Source organism: Colletotrichum navitas (assembly GCF_030913465.1).
Source record: "Colletotrichum navitas strain CBS 125086 chromosome Unknown LY79scaffold_24, whole genome shotgun sequence".
In the NCBI taxonomy this organism is placed as follows: domain Eukaryota; kingdom Fungi; phylum Ascomycota; class Sordariomycetes; order Glomerellales; family Glomerellaceae; genus Colletotrichum; species Colletotrichum navitas.
The window spans coordinates 326,738-345,820 of record NW_026850570.1 but is presented as its reverse complement, the minus strand read 5'-3'; the positions used below and the strand labels follow the sequence as shown (position 1 = coordinate 345,820).

Sequence of the window (19,083 nt, the reverse complement as noted above, 5' to 3'; positions counted from 1 at the left end):
TGCCGCAGGAGGCCGCGTAGATGGCTGATACCTTTGCCTCACCGCGTTCAGCGTAGCCGCCTCATCGTCGGGTCGTTTGTCCGCAGACCCAAGGCCACATCCATATCCTCCTAGTTAATACAAGAGCACCCGCATCACTGTACCCTCTTTCTGACAAAGGTCAAACATTTGATAGTTTTTCAAAAAAAAAAAAAAAAAAAAAAAGTGAAAATACCTCCACCCCTGCGCTTGGTGAAGAACACATGTCTGCGGTATTCTTCAATGGTTCATGTTTCCTCGAATCATGTCTAATTAGCCTGGAGACATGAGTATTGTTGAAAAACTTCAGCCATGTCCCCGGAGCTCGAGCCCACCCACACGAAAAGCGTTCCTTGAGATATGCTCGATCGTCGTATATAAAATTCCGCGAGCCCCTCGGCGCCCTCGCTGGCCTCAAAACATAGCCCCATGATACGGCTGATGAACAGCTCCATCGGGCGGATACAGGCTCCTCCATTTCCCAGGGGAGCAGAGCCCAGGAACCACACACGCCCCCGTTGACAGTCGGTCGGATGAGGCCGCAGGGAATCCAGGGTCGGTAGCCTCAATTTCGCCCGCCGGCACTATGGGAACACACCCCTAGCCGACAAGAGCTGCCCGAGATTCCTGGAGAAGTCGGTACTCCATCCTCAGACCCCAAAACGACTTGGTGTTCGTGACGTGATGCGCAGAGCACCGCTCGCGAGCGGTAAACCCTTGCCTCCTGCGACTGCGGGAGAACAGCGAGCCCGAGGCCGTCTTTCTATACGATATATAAAGTTTGTTTGTCCACTGCTTTCTCGGAAATCGGCCTAATTCAAAGTCTTTATGGTAACGTAAGAGGACACCGTGGTTCGCCTTCCTCACGTACAGTTATTCACTAGCGTATATGGGACAAACACGTGGCCGGCCCAGGGCAGGAAACGGGACAGGACGGGCCTGGCCTGGCCTGGCCTGGCCTTGGGAAGCACATCACTCGCCGTCTCCCAGGCTTCACTGGACGGGAGACACAACTCGGACGAGCTTTGTAGTGCGAGCATTTGGAGGCTCAAGTAACGCAATGGCCACAATTGGGCTTATTGATAACATTATCATACGAAGGCGGACCCTCAGTTCCGCTCAAAGTATCCTACATTCCTTGAGACCCAGATGCTTGGTCCTTTCTTTCTAGTCCTTAATAACGCATAAAACACACTTCAATCATCAGGGTCGCGCGCAATACGAGGCAACGCCTAGTTTCTCGTGCCTACGCGCCGTCTCCTCGTTGTCGATCCCAAGTCGGTATCGCCCGCCAGCTCATCAACATCGTCCTCGGCCATCGGCGTGTCTTCGCCAGTAGCTACGCTCGCCGGCCTCGTGTTGCCAGCATTGGATTGGGCTTGACCTGTGCGTTCCTTCTCTGCATTACGGAGCTCGCCAATGATCTTTTCAACCTCCATGGACATCATTCTCGTAGAACGGACGACCGCGTCCTCGTCGACCTCATATCCCACCACATCGGCACCATCAGCTGCAGTACCGCCCTTCATGAAAGCCGGGCCCGGTCCGCGGCTGGGGTTCAGATTGTACATGATGGCGTTGGAGAACATGTGGACCAGTTCTCGCTCAAGTTGCGCGCTGTTGATGATGCTCTTGGGAGGCACCAAGTCGTCACTGATTGGCAACAGAACAGAGCCAGTGCCCGGATCTCCCTCCGGCAGAGCCTTGGCGGCCTCAGTAGCCGCTCTGTTCCCGTGAGTGATGGCTGCGCGTATGGACTTAATGTCCTGAGGCTGCAGGATGAGCGTCTTGTAGCCAGGCGCGTCTCGCTCTCGAATCGGGTTTGCAAATTGATTTGCAAATCTATGAGCGCTGATTTGATCGAGGGCGGCGGCGCTCACACGGCCAAACTGCCTCGTCCACAGGACATGAGTGGGCGCCGTGGGCAGAGGCAGCGGCTCGGTCGGGGTGTCTTGACGCTTGCGTTTGTGAGGGAGCCGGGACGAAACGCTGCTGGGAGTGACCATGCTTCTTCGGCTTGGCACGCTTTCATCAGCAGTGGTATCGCCTGTCTCATCCTGAGGCTTTGGTGTCGCTCTTGGAGTCGCTCTAGGAGTTGCGTTCTCATCCTTAATTCTGGGCGCCAACTCATGGTGATCCATCGATAACTCGTCCGTCTGAGATGCCACTGACGGACTCCTGCGCATGCCAACCACCGAAGACGGAGTGGTGTCGGCATGGACCTTGTTTGCGCTGCGAGGTGGCCGGCCCCGACCTCGAGGTGCGGGGGTCTTCAACTCTGTCTTCGGGATCGGGATAGGTACCGGTGTCGGCTTCGGGCTGGCCTTCTTCGATGCTTGTGATGGTGTTGGTGCAGGCAAAGATGCAGGTTGTTGCACCGGGCTCAGTGGCTCAAAAGCGGGGCTTGCGACTTCCTTTCCGGCCCCGGACGGACGAGGCGTGGAAGGTGTTGATTTCAAAGTCCACTTGGTACCAGAGCCAGTAAGAACAAAAGTAGGAGGTGCTGTGACAGGCGTCTGTGGAGGCGGAATTGGCGTGCTTGCGGCTTTTTGTGCCGGTTGAGGGGTGGCTGCAAGTTGTGGAACGAGGTGAGGAGGTATTGCTGGACGGGGGTGTTGCTGTTGTTTGTTGAACGGGGCACTAACGCGCCGCTGGGTATCAGCCGGCTTCGCTTGGAGTTGCGTAGGGGTCGGGACCGGAGCCGGGGCCGGCGAAGGACTAAACTGTTGCTGTGCATAAGGCGACGGGTGGGACTGGGGCCATCTCGGTGGAGGAATTGCGGTCTGTCCTGATGCGCCAGAAGAGGGGGTTGGCGAGGCCGCAGCAAGAGGGCGCGGTTGGGTTTGGTATCCGGCAGGGGGTTGTGGGGGGTGAGGAGGTTGCGAGGCTGGAGGGGCTGGCGAGTGAGTCTTTTGCTGCTGCTGCTGCTGCTGCTGCTGCTGCTGCTGCTGTTGTTGTTGCTGCTGGGTCGGCTGTGGCCGCACAGGAGGGGCAATCGGGGTCGTTGATAACGGACGACCCTGCGGGGGCTGGATAGCAGACCTCTCTGGAGGGCCTTTCACCGGTGTGGAATGCATTGGTGCCACTAGCTGTCCCTTCGGCTGCCCCTTTGGCTGCCCCTTCGGCTGAGCTTGGGGAGATTGAGGCTGAGGCTGAGACTGGGCCTGGACCTGGGCGAGGCTTTGTGCTGTGGCCTGACCCTGGGGTTGAGGATGAGCCTGCGCCTGCGCCTGAGCCTGAGTCTGCGGTTGAGGCGGCACCAATACCGGCTGCGGTTGCTGGGGATATCTTTGTGCAGGGTTTGGCTGGATTGGAACGTGTGGTGGCTGCGGTGGCCCGTGGTATTGCCCTGTCGGTTGAGGGTACCGTTGTGACGGATGATGTGGCTGGCCGGGAGTCGACGGAGCGGATGTTGTAGGGATATTTGGCGGCATCACGGGACGGCCTTGTGACTGCGATGCTGGAGTGGCAGGTTGATATGGCTTCTCCCATTTGAGGGTTCCTGGTGTTGAGGGCTGCGCAGGTGTTGCCGGCCCTGACGTACGGGACTTCGCAATGCTGTCTGGCCGAGGTGAAATCGTCGGCAGAGGAACTGGCGATGTCGACTGACCAGGCCGTACGGGTGGGTGGATAGCGCTGCTAGGAGGTTGCAGAACCTGGCCAGAGCTACTGGGAGGTTTAGGGGGCGGGTGTTGTTTGACTACTGGGGTGGTGGTAGGTGTCATAGCTGGTCCCCCGGCTGCGGAGACAGCTTGCGCCGGAGGAGCCACGGGCGACGGTTGAGGCACGCCTGGAGGAGCAGCATCTCGCCTTGCCGGTGTAGGGTTGGGTGCGATAGGCGGGGTTGATGCTGTATTTGCTGACGGCCGGACATGCGCCTGGGGTGGCAAAGGTACGGGTGTTGGAATGGGCACAGGAGTCTGGGTGGGAGCGGAAGCTTGTCCACTCGCGGGCCTGATCGGTCTCGGTACCTCGGCGGACGGTGTCGCCGTCGACGGCTTGACGTGCTGATGCGCCGCAGCTTGTGCAGGAGTCGGAACGGGCGATGGTATTGGGACAGGCGTCGGAGTCGTCTTGAGGCCGGAGGTGCCGTTTGGAGCTGCTTGGCGGTGCGCGTTGGCCTTGGCCCGTTCGTTGGCCTCTTGTGCCTCGAGAACCTGAAGCTCTCTTGCCAGTGTTTCGATGCGCCGCTCGTCATCTCTGACATCCTTTACGACGTGAGCTTTGTACCTTGCATAGAGCCGATCAACAAGAGCCGGGAGCTTGTGCAGCTGTTCCTTCACCTCCTTCAACGTAGGCAACGGCGGACGGTTGAGCTTGCGCTTCTTGGAGTTGGGCGACAAGGTGCCATCGGGCTTATCGGCGGTGGCGGCCTCGCTCCGGAGCTCTTCCTGCAACAGGTGCAGGAAGAGTTGTCGGAGCGCATCCGGGCTCAGTCGTTTAGCGTCGTAGGTCTTGTCATCCTTGATCAGCGAGTTGTTGACGAGAAGATCCGAGACCTTGATGAAGGCGGCAGCCTCGACGCCGTGCTTAAGGATGGCTTGGAACAGGAAGAGGGACTCGAGAGGAGTGTAGGCGGCCGGGTTATTCATGCCCCAATATGCACCTCGCCAGTGATCGAGGGGGCCGTCAGGTCGCTGGGGGAGAGGATGGATGGGCGCCAGGGTCTGCATCTCGGACGTTAGACATGTGTCATCACGGCGTCGCAAGGCTGAAAGTCGCGTCGCGGGACGTACTGGCAGCCTCTACGAGGAGCTCTGGGTGGGCTGAGGCATCTATCTGGGCGCGTTCAGGGTGGGAAGGATGGCTATCAGGGGCCAAAGTCGTCGCGCATCCAAAGGCGTGTCGTGCGGGTGGTGTTTTTTTTCGTCTAGTCGAGGAGGGTCACGTGATGAGAAATAGTTTGAAGACGTGGGATTTCGCGTGTTTATTGTACTGCAGGCGGGCCACTGGGCGGTCGATGAATTTTTCTCGTTGGTCGGTCGGCAAGGTTGGAGAAGAGAATGGGGAACTAAGAACGGGAATCTGGAGCATGCGGCGAGCGAGATGAACCACGGGTGCAGCACGGGCGAGCATCAAATTTGGGGCGAGGCTCATACGAAACAGAGGCCTGAGGGAAGACAGCAAATAAAAAAATCAAAAAAATTGGCCGGAGCCGAGCCGAGCTGCAGCTGTCACGTGGCCTTTGGCAGACGTCGTACTGCATCACCTTACCCTACCTTATGTAATACACTGTGCAAATTGTGCATGATACTGGTGACCTGGCATGCTCTAAAGGGGCGGTCCTCTTATTAACACCTCAACCAGCTGCCTTGGCTTTGAGGAGCGTATCGAGAGTAGCTATAACTATTCATTTGAAAGACTTTGAAAGGCCTGCCATCTTGCTATAATAAAGATCTTCAGGAATGGTGAGAGCCTATGCTGGATTCGGTTCAAGCTATGTCGGATGGTTTAGGCATAGCTAGTGGGGTTATTACTACCTTGAAGGTGCGGCCAGAGCGGATGGAGACCGCTCTGGTCAAAACGATGCTAGCCACTGATGTTACAGAGCGGTTGGTGAGCAATGGTAGTCCGTTCAGAGAGGCTGTCCACATCCCTAGACGCATCGTTGCACTGTCTAAAAAGCTGGAAGTTTTGACGGACAAGCTGACCCTTGAGCAACTTCAGGCCATTGATTATCGGCTCACAGCAGACATTGCGGAGGCATTTGAATACAAAGCGAGTGTCGAGGCGAAACCGGCTGAAGGCGGCGCCAGTCGATCAAGCGTGCTGGAGCAGATCCAGGTTATCAGGTCTATGTTGGATTAGGGGTTTGATAGCCTAGTGGAGGATGCGGTCGAAGTAAGGGAATCTGTGACAGACATGACGAATGACACGCTTCATTCTGTAGAAAAACATCTAATTCAAGTGCGACGCTCTTGAATGAACCAAAAGTTTCAATAACGATACAATATTGTTAGAGAAAATCGAACAGGATTACCGCCAGGCGAGCACACTTGTCAATCGCAAGAAAGTTCTGTACACAGAGTGATTTCTATTGCGCGATGAATAATTATCGATAGAGACTTCCTATTCTTTTTCCTATGGGTTGTCGACTATTGACGTCGCGCACAGGTGTGGGTATTGCCTGCAGCAGAAAACCCGATTGAAACGAGGCGCCAAGGCATCCAAATAGCTGGGGCTGCTTGCGGCCCGTTGGCGCTTCTGTTGGCCAGAAAACGGAGAGAAGTCTGAAGACCAAACAAACCCCGGCACCTCGCGCAGCCAGTTTTGGTCGAAACAGATCGGTCATCGTTATCACGGGTCCCATGTCAAGAAAGGAGAAGAAGCTGAGCTGGCCAAAGGGGAAATCCACAGCAAAACCATCCGTCCAATGGCCTCCAATCCCTCTCTTCCCGGTCTCCCGCTCTCCCGATCTCCCGCGCTGGGGAAGGGTTCCGAGGCTTGATTACATCCCGGCCTGATAAAGAAATTCATTTGATTGTTTGTCAGCCCGCGCGAAAGACTGAATGTATGTCGGGCTGCGAGGATGCCATCTTTCAACGCTCTTTTAGACCGTACTCGTAGCATGGTGACACAGCTGGCAATGTCCCAGCCCTGCCTTGCCGCCACTGGTTTAGGGATGCTGCCGCGCGAGTAAGGATTCAAACGTGCCGTTTCTGAAGCCTGACGTTGAATGCGTCTTGAAAGTGGCCACTCATCCGTGCTCGTCGCGTGTGCCCGACCAGATGGTGTGGTGTAGTGTAGTGTAGCGAGTGTAGTGTCTCTCAGCTTGGCCAGTCCTTTACTACGTAATGTACTCACATAAGTCGATTGCTTCGGCTCGGGTGCTTTGCGTTGGCATGCATGCTGTCAAGAGCAGGGCATGTCCGAGTGTGCTAGGGGGCTGTCAAGAAGGCAATAATGTACCCTCCCCTTTTCATGGATGGCGAAAAATTACATACATTGGGCATCGTGGGCCGTATCCATAGATCCGCCCCGTCATTTCCATACAGTACACTCCGCTGTACACCACAGCGGCTTTGGACGAATGGAAGCAAATAGCAAACAAACTCTGCTTCATACTCTACCGCACTAAACCCGAGATGCGCTTACCTAGCTCGGGCATGTGAGTGTCTGTCTTGCCGTACCTCACGTTTGCGCACTGGGGAGAAGTACCCGAGGCTAAAGAAGAGACGTGGCTCGGCCGACCAGACAGGCCTGCCCCCCTGGCGCTCTAGAGCCTGTATGTTGGTACAACATACGGATGGCGTAGTCCCTAGTTTTTCGTCTTTCTTTTTTAAGCTCGGTTGTCTGGATGCAGGTCAATGGCGGATAAGGAATTAGCGGCGGCGGCTCAAAGGATTGGATGCACCAATTTTCTGCTGGCTGACAAGACCCCAGAGGATACCCGGCCATCCAAGGTGGGCGGCTTGGCACTGGGACATGGGTGGCTTTTTGCTCGGATTGAAGGACCCGCCAGAGGGATAAGGGGAATAGAGATATTGATGACCTATATCCGGTAATAACAGTCTACGTAGTAGTTGCCATGGCAGGCGGCTCTGGAGATTGCGTTTCGGCGCTTGCAGCTAGCTGCATTGGAAACCATCGATCGTGACGATGAGAACAACAAGGAGAAAGGCAAGGACCTAGCAATGACGGTCGATTCTGGAACAAGAAAGAACGGGATATGACAATGGCATCCGCGGGCGGATAAGGAGGCTTGGAATGAAATCTCATTAACCAGAGCCATGCCATGCTGGCCGTCTCTCCATCCGCTGTTTGACACCCTCTGCTAAGCCGTATATGGGTGGAGGTTGATGGACCGACCACCTGGATGCTCTATGCCAGCTTCCCTCTTCCACAGAGTCAGTCAGTCAGTCTCGCCCGAGACAGCCCAGTGAGCCCCTATTCATCGCAACACCGTGGTCGCAATAACCGCTGCTTGGACCTGAGATTTTCATTAAAATACGGACCGACGTGCCTGGCTAAGGAGCACTAGAGACACAGCCGTCGTCCTCCCGCCTGACAGACAGCCGGCAGACTGAAAAAAAAAAAAAAAAAAAAAAAGCCAGAGCTACACATGCAGCGGAGTCCCCGTGCAAATCTCGGGGTGAACCGGTATCTCAATTCCATGGCAAACTAGCGCTCTGGCCTGAGGCAACAGTTGCCGGGCCAAAGAAAAACTTCACCCTTCCCTCCTTCCCTATAGGTACGCGGTACATGGCATACGTACACTACGTAAGTACCTGTAGTGCTGGCGTCGGTGCTGCACCTTCCCAGTGGATTTAAGGGTTGGAAGGGGGTGACCCACCCAGCTCTTGCCCATCCGATACTGGAGAAAAGGCAGAGAAGGAGAGAGAAGAAGAGGACACCTTCCGTAGGTAGGTAAGAAACCGTACACACGAATTGCTGGATGGAGTCTGGAAGGACCGCCAGCGAAAGAGGGACCCGCTTTTTCGGCCACCTCTCACGCACCCTGGCCCTGTTCGAGGTGGTCGGTGCTCCTCAGTTTAGCGCGGCCCGGAAAGATTCGCTCAAAGCTGTTCCTTCTTCGGCCACCCTGCAGGAATTTTTTTTTCCCTCCCCCAAACCTGCTACCGGTCGGAGCCTTTAAATTCTCTCGACTCGCCCTTCCGTCTTCACATCTCCTTCTACTCCTCCGTCCATCTCCGCTCATTCTTTTCTCTGAGGTTGATCTTTTGAGAAGAAACCCACAGCCAAAATGTCTCCTCCTACCGAACAGAAGGTCCTGGGCATGCCGGTAAGCTAACTATCCTCTCCCGTTCCCTCCTTCACCTGAGGCTGCGCGAAAAAAAATCCCTCGCTGGCGACGTCGCTTCCATCCATCGTCGACCAACATCTAGTGGCCATCGACTTGACCAATGGCTTCATCGAGGCGATGCCGATCTCAACTCGATGGGCCAAGTCCGATGCGACAATGGTCAACATTCGCCTTATCGTCGCCATTGATCGATGGATGGATATACGAACCGAGCTTAGCTGGGGATTTTTTTCTCGTCAGGCCAGGGATAATAACCTACCCCTAAACATGCTAACGTCTATCCAAGCCCTTCGTGGCCGACTTCCTTAGTATGTTGTACCATCAAAATCGACATCGTCGCCCTTGTCCTGTCAGCTATCCGACCTCGGCGAGTTGATTACGACGGGCGCGATATATAGCTCCCTTCATCGAATAACCGCTAACCGCTTCCTACAGTGGGAGGTGTCTCTGCCGCTGTCTCCAAGACTGCTGCTGCTCCCATCGAGCGTATCAAGCTCCTCATCCAGAACCAGGTTAGTGAAGACTTTCTGCACAGGGTGTTGACAGATCGCGAGCCAAAGCTCGATCGGGTACTCCCGATTCGATGTCAACACACCATGACACGTGATCTTGGCGCGCCTTGTCGCATCTACTGTCAACCTGAACCATGACTAACTTCCAGACAGGATGAGATGCTTAAGCAGGGTCGTCTCGACCGCAAGTACGAGGGTATCGTCGACTGCTTCAAGCGTACCGCCGCCGACGAGGGTGTCATGTCCCTGTGGCGTGGCAACACTGCCAACGTCATCCGTTACTTCCCTACCCAGGCCCTGAACTTCGCTTTCCGCGACAAGTTCAAGAAGATGTTCGGCTTCAAGAAGGAGCGTGACGGCTACGCCTGGTGGATGGCTGGTAACCTGGCCTCCGGTGGTGCTGCTGGTGCCACCTCCCTCCTCTTCGTCTACTCCCTCGACTACGCCCGTACCCGTCTTGCCAACGACGCCAAGTCCGCCAAGAAGGGTGGTGAGCGCCAGTTCAACGGCCTCGTCGACGTCTACCGCAAGACCCTCGCCTCCGACGGTATTGCCGGTCTCTACCGTGGCTTCATGCCCTCCGTCGCTGGTATCGTCGTCTACCGTGGTCTCTACTTCGGTCTCTACGACTCCATCAAGCCCGTCGTCCTCACCGGTTCCCTCCAGGGTAACTTCCTCGCCTCTTTCGCTCTCGGTTGGTGCGTCACCACCGCCGCCGGTATCGCCTCTTACCCCCTTGACACCATCCGTCGTCGCATGATGATGACCTCTGGTGAGGCCGTCAAGTACAAGAGCTCCTTCGACGCCGGTAAGCAGATCATCGCCAAGGAGGGTGTCAAGTCTCTCTTCAAGGGTGCCGGTGCCAACATCCTCCGTGGTGTTGCCGGTGCTGGTGTCCTGTCCATCTACGACCAGCTCCAGGTCCTGCTCTTCGGCAAGGCCTTCAAGGGTGGCTCTGGCTAAATGCCTTGACACCTCTTCGTGTATAAACTCTTCACCGGTGGCGGGTTGGCAGTTGGCAACACCCGGGCTGTGGTGATTCGTGGTTGGCTGGGATCTGATAAGGATTCGGTTGATAAAAGGGGTGAGATGGAAGTTGCGGAGGGACTATGGATTCAGACACCACAAGAGGTGGATTGTCTGCGTCGGCCAGTCCTTCGTGGTTTAGAATGGCATTTGGCAAGGCGTTCTCTTACATGACCTGAAGAGCTTTGCTTGCTACCTAATCCACTGTAATTTGTACACTAAAGCAATTCCCGATTGCATTCATTCACGCAACCCTGTCTCCGCCGGACTCGACCGGTTTCTGGTCTATCCTCGCGTGGATTTTCCTTGGTATTGCATGACTCGATAGACTTCCATGGTACAATAGGAAGATATCTCTTTTTTCTTTCTAAGATGTGTGCTTCCGATAACCTTGCTCCGATGATGCCTGAATGTGTTGTATTTTGTGACTACGGTGATGCTTTGCCGGTTGTTGATGCCATGTGGCCTCTGGAAGGAGAGTTTGCCGCTTGCAGCAAAGCTGCAGACATGTGATTGGCCAATGGGCTTAATGCCCAGAAGCGCGCCTGCAGCGACAGTGACAGTCGCGGCTAGCGTCAAATTTCCGTCCCCACATGCCATGCTGCTCCCCCCGCGTTAGTCGCCTGATCCCCGACCCAGATCAGATCTCGCACTTCAGCGGACGCACCCTTGACCATCTGTCTTCCTGGGTTAACTCTGAGAAGTGGGCTATCGTATCTTTGACACGTGAAACTTGTGTTGTCGGCCACCCTCTTTCGACCGCTAACAAGATCTGGGCTGCCTGCAAGACAAGAAGTAGATCACGACCCTCCCTCAACGACGACACCAACACTCCACTTCTCGACGTCAACAGACCGGATCACCAGAATGCCCAATCAACCGACCCAGCCCACAAAACGCGGTCGGCCGGCCAAGTCTCAGCAACCCGCCGCCGGCACGAAGCGTAAGGCCGCGCAGCAGCCCGCGCGCAAGAAGTCCGGACCCTTTGAGCTATCAGACAGCGACGCGGCGTCGCGGGCGGTCGAGGACGAGGAGGAAGCCGAGGAGCAAGATGAGGACGTTGACTCTCCCGAAAACACCATTCCGCCCGAGCTCCTGACGCGGCTCTTGCACGAGTTCTTCGAAAAGGACGACACGAGGCTGAGCAAGGACGCGAACGCCGCGGCAGGCAAGTACATGGACGTATTCGTCAGAGAGGCCATCGCTCGGTGTATTCACGAGCGGCCGGGCGGCTTCCTAGAAGTGAGTTTCACTATATCTGGCCTCTCCTGCGGGGGTGGTGATTTTGTGGTCATTGTTGTTATGTGCTGCGTACAGGCGAAGGAACTGACGGGGAAGCTAGGTTGAGGACTTGGAGAAGATTGCGCCGCAGCTACTCATGGACTTTTGAGTTACCGAAGGCCTCCGATCGGCAAGGCCGCAACAGTACCGTGTCGAATGATGCCCGGTGAATACTCCATATACAAATCGCCGCCTCTAGGAAGATGCTCTCACCCAGCGGCGAGGGTTGCCAATAGCTCGTTGTTGGCCGCTGCTGTCCTTTCTCGACCGCGCGGCCCAGATTGGATCCCCGAGCTTGCAGGCACGACAAGCTGTGAACTGCTTAAGGAGAGCCTACGTATCCCCTCCCCATAACCGATCTGCGTAGAGCTCTGTGTAGAGCTCTGCGATGATCACTAAATTTTCAACATGACGTCGGAGCATTTCATACACAAGTCGACAGGGGATGGACCACTGTGAGCAAAGCGCTCGGAAGCCCCCCGGCCTCGGAGAACTGTGGTGGAGTTTACCATCTCAAACGGCACGATTACTCGTCTCGAATCCCTTCGGCCAGACTAATCTATGTTGGTTCAACGCCAACTCACACACGTATGGCGTATCTGGCCGGCATACGCATAACAAACGGGACTCAAATAACAAGTAGAGCACCCATCACCTGCAACCCGCGGGTTCGTCGCTACCGCTCGGCATGGTCGAGGGATGGGCAAAAGCGCCGCCGAACCAATGATTTGTACGAGCGCACGAGTCCCCGGAACCCGTTCGCGACGAAGGAAACGCGAAGCCATCAACCAATGTGTCCAGACCCGCACCTAGAGGTATAACAAGAGTAAAATCTAGCCGGATAGAACTGCCATTCGAAGACATAGGGTTTTTTTGGCACCTCTCCTGCTTCAGACCGATGCGGTGTTCAGACGAAACAGTAAAGGATGAGCACGAGCTTGTCAGATCATATGCGGCTGGGGAGGGGGCCGCAACGGTGGAGGAGGCCTGGGAGCCTTCTGACTGCCCACGGCTCGTCCGTGAGCGTGTATCATCCCTTAAGGATGAGGCCCCTTGCGTCTGGGTGGATATCGGAACAAAACTCGAGGCGGGCACGACGAACCCAAGCATCTCTTTGAGGCAGTCCTCGATTCAGGTTGTAGTTGAGAACATTACTGGGCAGGGCTGCTATCTTATTTTATCTTGCAGATCGTGTCGTTTCGTTCTGCCGCACTTCGATCAGTTGAGCCTCATCTGTATGTAGCCTAAGCAACAGAATGTACGGCACGTCAAGCAGATCATGATAGGGGTCCGAGTCATTGAAATTTTGTGATGAAGGTGGTTTCTTGAATCCTTGCGCACACGGCCAGGAGGGTTTCTGCATCCAATTGGCAAGTGAATCTTCATGAAGGAGAGAGGGGGGGGTTGTTGCTGTGAACAAAGCCAAACTAGGATCTGGGTCAAGGCGTGAAGAGGAGTCGCGCTGTCTTGCTCGCCTGCCTCAACCACGACGTCGTCCCTACTGATGAATACTATTTTGGCGCCTTGAGAACGGTCTCGGTAACAAAGCAAGGCCCCGAGGTGCTCCCTCTCGTCCATCGAGGGCCGTCATTGTCGACCGGTCGGCAACAGCAGCAACAGCCATCCCATGTCCCCCCCAAACCTCGAACCTACCCAAAACAGAAGCCGACATTTCGATCGCGAAGAGGGCCTCGGGCGTGCGTTGGAAAGTCGCTCATCGCACTTGAACATCTGCATACGGCGCTGCGCGGTTTCCTCTCTGCCTCACCTGCGGGCTTGGCAGAGGCCAACAGATGGCTGACCGAGATCCAGGGCAGGAAAGACGGGCTCTCTCTCTCTCTCTTTATTTTTTGTTTTTTTATTCGCTTCTTGTGGCGTAAGAACAAGGAAGATGAGATGACGTTCCGAAGGCGACATGAAAAGACCAGTTCACACGACGCGAGATGCGCTTCTGAACGGGGGAACGGGTCTCGAGGCACCTTTGATTTGGTCCATGGGCTTGAACTATCTTGACTCCAGACTGCCCGGAGCGACCACAACTACTATTCTTAGAACCCCGCATTCGGTTCAGCACGAGTCCAGTTCGATTCGAAGGAAATGTTCACTGGCCTCGCGTGCGTACAAGTATGTCGTTGACGAGGATCGGAGCGTTTCGTTTCTGCTACCCCAAACCAGGGGGTGTGGCGAACGGATCTTGAGTTACCCCGAGTCGTCCCCATGCCATGACAAAAAAAAAAAAAGAGAGAGAGAGAGAGAGAAAAGAAAAAGAGAGGATTTTCAACCTGGCTGCATTAGGAAACAGTCCATTCTCGGCTAAAAGGCGAGCGTAAGAGGGACCCGCAAGCTTATAACGCCAGGCGGCTGGCTATACTATGTGATAGTTCGCATTGGCGGCGCTGGCTGGAAGCGGTTGGGTTCCCCGTCTGGCGACCCCTGTGATGGGCCGCCTTTGACGCTCCAACGGTCGGAAGGGTAAATTAAAGATCCACGCAGAAGGATTATGGGGACTAGGCAAGGTAGCGTGGCCGTGGAATGGGGCAGGCACGATACGTGTTTGCAGATCCGAGGCATCCTCGTTTGCTCTGGAGAAAGGCCTGTTCAAGGTAGGACTATGAGTTGTGTCGGGGCGAGCAAGTCAGACGTCGTGAGTCACGAGGCGAGGCAAACTTGATAGCGAGGAAATTTGCTTCTTTAAGGGAGAAATGGGATAGAATAGGGCCTGATTGGCAAGTAAGGCGCTTAAGTCGGGGCGATGCGAGTAATAGGGAGAATGAGGGAAAGATGGGGGAGGGAGGGAGGGAGCGAGAGAGAAAGTGTGTGTAAGTGTGTGCAAGTGTGTACCTACGTAAGCGTGAGGTGCTGCAAGTAGACCTTGGTCCCGAATATTGGGTACCCGAGGCGGTATAAGGCGAACTGCGATTACTCGAACAAGCAAGGCAGACAGGGGAAGCCGGCTGCCTCTCGTTTCTCCGCGTACTAGGAGGCGACGGTTGGCCAGCCAGAGAAGAATGGATGGGTACGTGTAGGTAGACGGATAGGCAGGGAATAGGGATGGGGACATCAGACGCCAATGCCTCCGTCGACAGTCATTCCCCGGCTTCTCGAGACATCCGAGGGAAGACGACGGCTGCAGGCACAGAGTCGAGTGTCCAAGACGGGATGCGCGTTGTACGGTTCCGTTGAGACGGGCTGGCAAGACGAGAGACGAATGGGTGGATAAGCGACGGCGATGCCATGCAGCGACTGGGTGCTAAGAGCCGAGGATGGACAGGGGTTGATGTTGCTTCTGGGCAATTAATGTACTGTATCGTCAGACAATTCATGCTTAGTGCACTTGCACTACGAAGTAGTAGGTATACTAAGCTACCTAGCTACCTACCTACCAACCTACCGTATCCTCTGACTTAACTGAATAACCGCACAGACCGCGGGCTGCTGAAAAGGGGCTGGCGTGGTGGCAGAAACAGGGATCTAGATGTGGCAAATACAGGGAGTCATTTACGTCAGCAGCAAGTTAGGCGGCAAGGGTTAGGGTTACATGGGTGGGTGTGTGTAGAAATAGATTGACCGCTTTCTATAAGGGGTCTAGCGTATGGTCTGTGCGGTTATTCAGTTAAGTCAGAGGATACGGTACTAAACTAAGGATGGAGAGAGCCCCAGGGTGGCGGACACGGGAGGCAATATCGCTAGGGCAGAGCACGTGCACGCGGACGTGGTCGGATGACGAACGACAAGTAGAAGGTGGTCCGGCAGGAGGACAGAAGACGTCGGAGGAAGAGGGAATCCGTAGTTGCGGCTCTGGTGGTGAATGGCTGGTACTACACTCATCACCTACCTAGGTACCGGTATAGAGGCAGGTACAGCAGGTAGTACGGACCGGCTGAAACAAGGAGAGTTACGGAACTGTCAGAGGGCTGAAAAAGGGTGAAGCACATCCGGGCGCGCCAGCCTCTTTTGGGGACCACCGCCAGGTTCTAGCCAATGGCTAAGGAGCAAACCCGTAGAAGTGGGTCTGTTGTGAATCCACGTACCGGCCAAATGGGGACATGGGGTGTTTGTATTGGCTCGTCTGGCGACATGTGCACACCCAACCTTATTTCGGCTTCGACGTCGTCCGACTTGGTTTGACACGCGCTACCGCCTCTTGCCAGTCTCAACCTTTTTTTTTTTTTTTTTTTCCAATTTTTTTTCTCAACCCCCCCTTCCACACCTCCTTCCTTTCTTCTCCTCCTGGACCCTAGGCTAAGCCAAGACGGTATCAACAGAACTGGAGGAAGAAGGAGTCTTGGTCTTATTGCATGAGATGCAGAGTTACGACGGGTCTTGTGCTGTCTTGACCACGTCGTAATTTCTCCCTCTTCTCTCAAGCGCCGTGTTCCGGCCCAGTGTTTGACGACTGCCCGAATGACTGAATGAATGGCTTATTGTCCGCCTAACCATGTGGCTTGGTAGGTTGACAGGCGGGAATTCTAAATTGAGATGGTTCTCACCTCTCCCTTGTTGAATCTCATTGCGAGCAGACGAACCACCGTTACAGCCCGTGTTCTTCACCGTGTGTTAGGTATTCTGTCCTGTCAAGATCGGGCCGGTCCCAACTCCCTTGACTTTATACTTTTGCGACATCGGGCGTGGCTCGAGCCTGCGTGCGCCGCAATGAGTGAGGTGTTGAGCATAGCAAAACCTGCCTCCAGTAATCACCTTTCCATTCTGCGTACCTAGGTAAACTACCCACCCATCTAGGTAGTATAGACCTTAGTAGGATAGGGTAAGTCAGTCAGTGCTTCCTTGTGTCATGGGCCATCCCGGCCCGTCATCGTCGGTCGGCCTTAACTTGCCGCAGTGTGGCGCAGAGCCTAGTCTTCCGTTCCTCTCTGCTTCCGGATTTTTTGTTCTTTTTCTGATTCCAATTTGTGTTTCTTCATCCGGGATGCCGGCCATGGTGCAACGCATCGGATCTACGCACCCCAGGTCCCCATTCGTCTCGCTCTGGCAGAACCGATGGCACAGCCGTCCTCGGGTACGACGGCTTCCACCTTGGACGCTGACTATTTTCTACACGCTGCATACTATAGTGGTCTACTTGCTTTGCTCTGTCTTGCCTTCCTTGGTCGGGTGTCTTCCCCAGACCCGTCCGCTCTCGACAAGCCAGGGGCAAACAGGGATTTCCTGCAAGGCAACGCAGCCATGCGCGCAAGACCCACCGACCTGGGTGCCAGTGACCGGCTAAGTAGTTTATTCTATTCTACAAATTTAGTGCAGAGGTTAAATTCCCTTAGGGCGGCTGCCAAGAAAAAGATGGATTCAGGAACCAAGCAAGTCCCGAGTCGAGAAACCGACGACAACGATGACGAGGCATGGCGGCGCCTAGGGAATCAATTGCCAATCTTGCGAGGCCAGGGCTCCGATGTCTTTCTCTCCCTCCTGGACCTGCACACTCGACAGGTCTCCCCATGCTTCCAAGGCAGTAGAAAGACGGTACGGCGGGTACGCAGGCCCAGATGCAGGGCAGGCTCTCACACCCATGGCCCCGAGTGTGATGGTCAAAACGTGTTTCAACCTCGCTGCATCAGCCTCCTCACTCCTCCTCACCCCCCCCCCTTCACCTCGCCTCGCCTCAACTCTCCGCTGCCCAGTGCAACGTGTCGATAGCCCCCTGTCCATCGACGCTGCGCTGCGGCCTGGGGATGGCGTGAGCCACTTTCGCTTCGAATGCAGCACGAAAGACGACGACGATGCCGCCCGATGGATGCAGACAAGGGGAGGGGGGTGGGTGGGTCTGAAGGGGCCTGTCCTCGTCGTCGAGACCTGTTCCTCACTTGGTTCTTGGGACGATCCCAAAGACTGCTTAAATTCGTGCCGTCCCCTCGCACCCCCTTCCCACTCTCTTTCTGGTCCCTCTTCTTTTAGGAACTCCATCAACAAACAATTTTCGAGGCGGGATTTCTCAGTTTCTCTTCCCTTTCTTTCGTTGCGAATCTTTAATTCTTTCAACTTCACAGGCTAGTCCTATCAAGCGCAAGCCGCTTATTCAACATTCCAACCGTTTACTAAACTACCGTCACTCTTTCGACTCGTCCTCGACAACAATCGAACCCATTTTTTTAACCGGTTTATTCAAATAAAATAAAAACTCGATCAAGATGCATTTCTCAGCTATGATCGTCTCGGCCCTGGCCGTCGTTGCTCAGGCTCAGTGTAAGTCGTCGAAAGGCGGAGAGGGGGATGCAGAGCAGGACGCGGGAGACTAACACAATAAACTTACAGCTGTCCATGTGGTCTCCGTCGCAACGACCAACAACACCCTCAAGTTCTTCCCCGATAAGCTCAACGCCGCCGTCGGCTCCATGGTGCAGTTCCAGTTCCGCGGCGGCAACCACTCGGTCGTCCAGTCCACCTTTGACAACCCCTGCGTTCCCATGTCCGGCATGTCCGGCATGTCCAGCACGTCCAGCATGAACAGCTCCGCCAAGGGTCTCTTCTCAGGATACCAGCCCGTCGCCGCCTCCCTTGCCATGGGCCAGATTCCCGTCTTCACCGTCCAGGTCACCAGCGCCGCGCCCATGTGGCTGTACTGCTCCCAGGCCAAGCACTGCCAGAACGGCATGGTTATGGTCATCAACGAGAAGTAAGTGTCACTATTTTTTTCTTCTCTCAATTTCGAATCCTTTTCCCCATCAAAGCTTGCTGCTTTTCTGGTTGGTGCACGTCAAAGTGTCAAAGTCGGGAACTCCCCCCTGGATCGGCGTTGCGACCTTTGGCGATCCCGTGTTTCATCTTTCGGACGATGATACATGGCCAAACCCGAAGCGCATGAACATCCACCCACACAATCACGATGCAACCTACATGAAGTAGAGTAACAGAATGATGCTAACAACCTGCAGCTCCAAGGCAAACGCTTCCCGCACCCTCGAGAACTACGCCAAGGCCGCGAAGACCGTTGCCCAGGCCTTGGCTCCCGTCGGCGGCTCGGCCGGCGGCACCGTCGGAGGTGGTTCTGCCTCTCCCTCTGGCGGTGCTGGCTCTGGTACCGGCTCTGGCTCTGGCTCTGGTTCCGGCTCTGGTTCCGGCTCCGGTGGTGCCGGTGGCGCCGCTCCCACTAACCCCCCTCTCCCTGCCGGCGCCGTCTCTCTCAGCGCACCCGCAACTCTCCTGCTCGCCGTCGGTGCCGGCTTCCTGCTCTTGTAAGCAGTGCCTTTGTCGCAACGATGGGGCCTGGGGCTTTGAGAGGATTGGGTTTTCGGCCGGGCGTTGGGCTCTGGTGACGGTGTACACTTGCGTGATGATGAAGCTTAATACCATTTTTTTTTTTCCTTTTCTATTCTCATGAGGGGCTGCATATCTCTACCGCCGGGTCCTGATACCCTTGCGACTCCGGATCGGCTGGTTCGGGTCGGACGAGGTGGGATGGGATGTACGAGGAAAACCTACAAACTAGACGGGGGTCCATTTTCCCTCAGTATATGGGGTTCATGCTGGATT

The 19,083-nt window shown here is 55.4% G+C and overlaps 8 protein-coding genes across 8 annotated transcripts; 5 read left to right on the top strand and 3 right to left on the bottom strand.

Moving 5' to 3' along the window:
- Window positions 1–1,065: 1,065 nt before the first annotated feature.
- LY79DRAFT_605786 (uncharacterized protein) lies at window positions 1,066–5,076 on the bottom strand. The gene is made up of 3 exons (XM_060561883.1): window positions 4,755–5,076; window positions 4,059–4,685; window positions 1,066–3,896 (listed from the first exon to the last, which is right to left on the bottom strand). Exons 2-3 carry the CDS (start codon window positions 4,608–4,610, stop codon window positions 1,251–1,253), a joined length of 3,198 nt encoding a protein of 1,065 aa, XP_060414959.1. The 5' UTR covers window positions 4,611–4,685; window positions 4,755–5,076; the 3' UTR covers window positions 1,066–1,250.
- On the bottom strand, window positions 4,503–5,076 carry LY79DRAFT_649274 (uncharacterized protein; the record flags this gene model as incomplete). The annotated part of the gene is made up of 2 exons (XM_060562517.1): window positions 4,503–4,685; window positions 4,755–5,076. A coding segment is annotated over one exon (283 nt), but the record flags the coding sequence as incomplete, so codon positions are not given.
- A 237-nt stretch (window positions 5,077–5,313) lies between these two features.
- On the top strand, window positions 5,314–6,051 carry LY79DRAFT_551626 (L-Aspartase-like protein). The gene has a single exon (XM_060557663.1). It carries the CDS (start codon window positions 5,437–5,439, stop codon window positions 5,824–5,826), a length of 390 nt encoding a protein of 129 aa, XP_060414957.1. The 5' UTR covers window positions 5,314–5,436; the 3' UTR covers window positions 5,827–6,051.
- Window positions 6,052–6,070: 19 nt separating this feature from the next.
- On the bottom strand, window positions 6,071–7,173 carry LY79DRAFT_176925 (uncharacterized protein). Its single transcript, XM_060551264.1, has 2 exons — window positions 6,963–7,173; window positions 6,071–6,805 (listed from the first exon to the last, which is right to left on the bottom strand). Exons 1-2 carry the CDS (start codon window positions 7,079–7,081, stop codon window positions 6,316–6,318), a joined length of 609 nt encoding a protein of 202 aa, XP_060414956.1. The 5' UTR covers window positions 7,082–7,173; the 3' UTR covers window positions 6,071–6,315.
- Window positions 7,174–8,339: 1,166 nt separating this feature from the next.
- Window positions 8,340–10,691, top strand: LY79DRAFT_551621 (mitochondrial carrier domain-containing protein). Its single transcript, XM_060557662.1, has 4 exons — window positions 8,340–8,761; window positions 9,069–9,090; window positions 9,218–9,294; window positions 9,448–10,691. Exons 1-4 carry the CDS (start codon window positions 8,723–8,725, stop codon window positions 10,255–10,257), a joined length of 948 nt encoding a protein of 315 aa, XP_060414955.1. The 5' UTR covers window positions 8,340–8,722; the 3' UTR covers window positions 10,258–10,691.
- Window positions 10,692–10,961: 270 nt separating this feature from the next.
- Window positions 10,962–11,685, top strand: LY79DRAFT_551619 (uncharacterized protein; the record flags this gene model as incomplete). Its single annotated transcript, XM_060557661.1, has 1 exon — window positions 10,962–11,685. A coding segment is annotated over exon 1 (475 nt), but the record flags the coding sequence as incomplete, so codon positions are not given.
- Window positions 11,686–16,459: 4,774 nt separating this feature from the next.
- On the top strand, window positions 16,460–17,547 carry LY79DRAFT_176688 (uncharacterized protein). Its single transcript, XM_060551262.1, has one exon. It carries the CDS (start codon window positions 16,600–16,602, stop codon window positions 17,248–17,250), a length of 651 nt encoding a protein of 216 aa, XP_060414953.1. The 5' UTR covers window positions 16,460–16,599; the 3' UTR covers window positions 17,251–17,547.
- LY79DRAFT_176680 (Cupredoxin) lies at window positions 17,497–18,351 on the top strand. Its single transcript, XM_060551261.1, has 2 exons — window positions 17,497–17,796; window positions 17,866–18,351. The coding sequence occupies exons 1-2, from the start codon at window positions 17,742–17,744 to the stop codon at window positions 18,228–18,230; spliced, it is 420 nt and encodes a 139-aa protein (XP_060414952.1). The 5' UTR covers window positions 17,497–17,741; the 3' UTR covers window positions 18,231–18,351.
- Window positions 18,352–19,083: the final 732 nt, after the last annotated feature.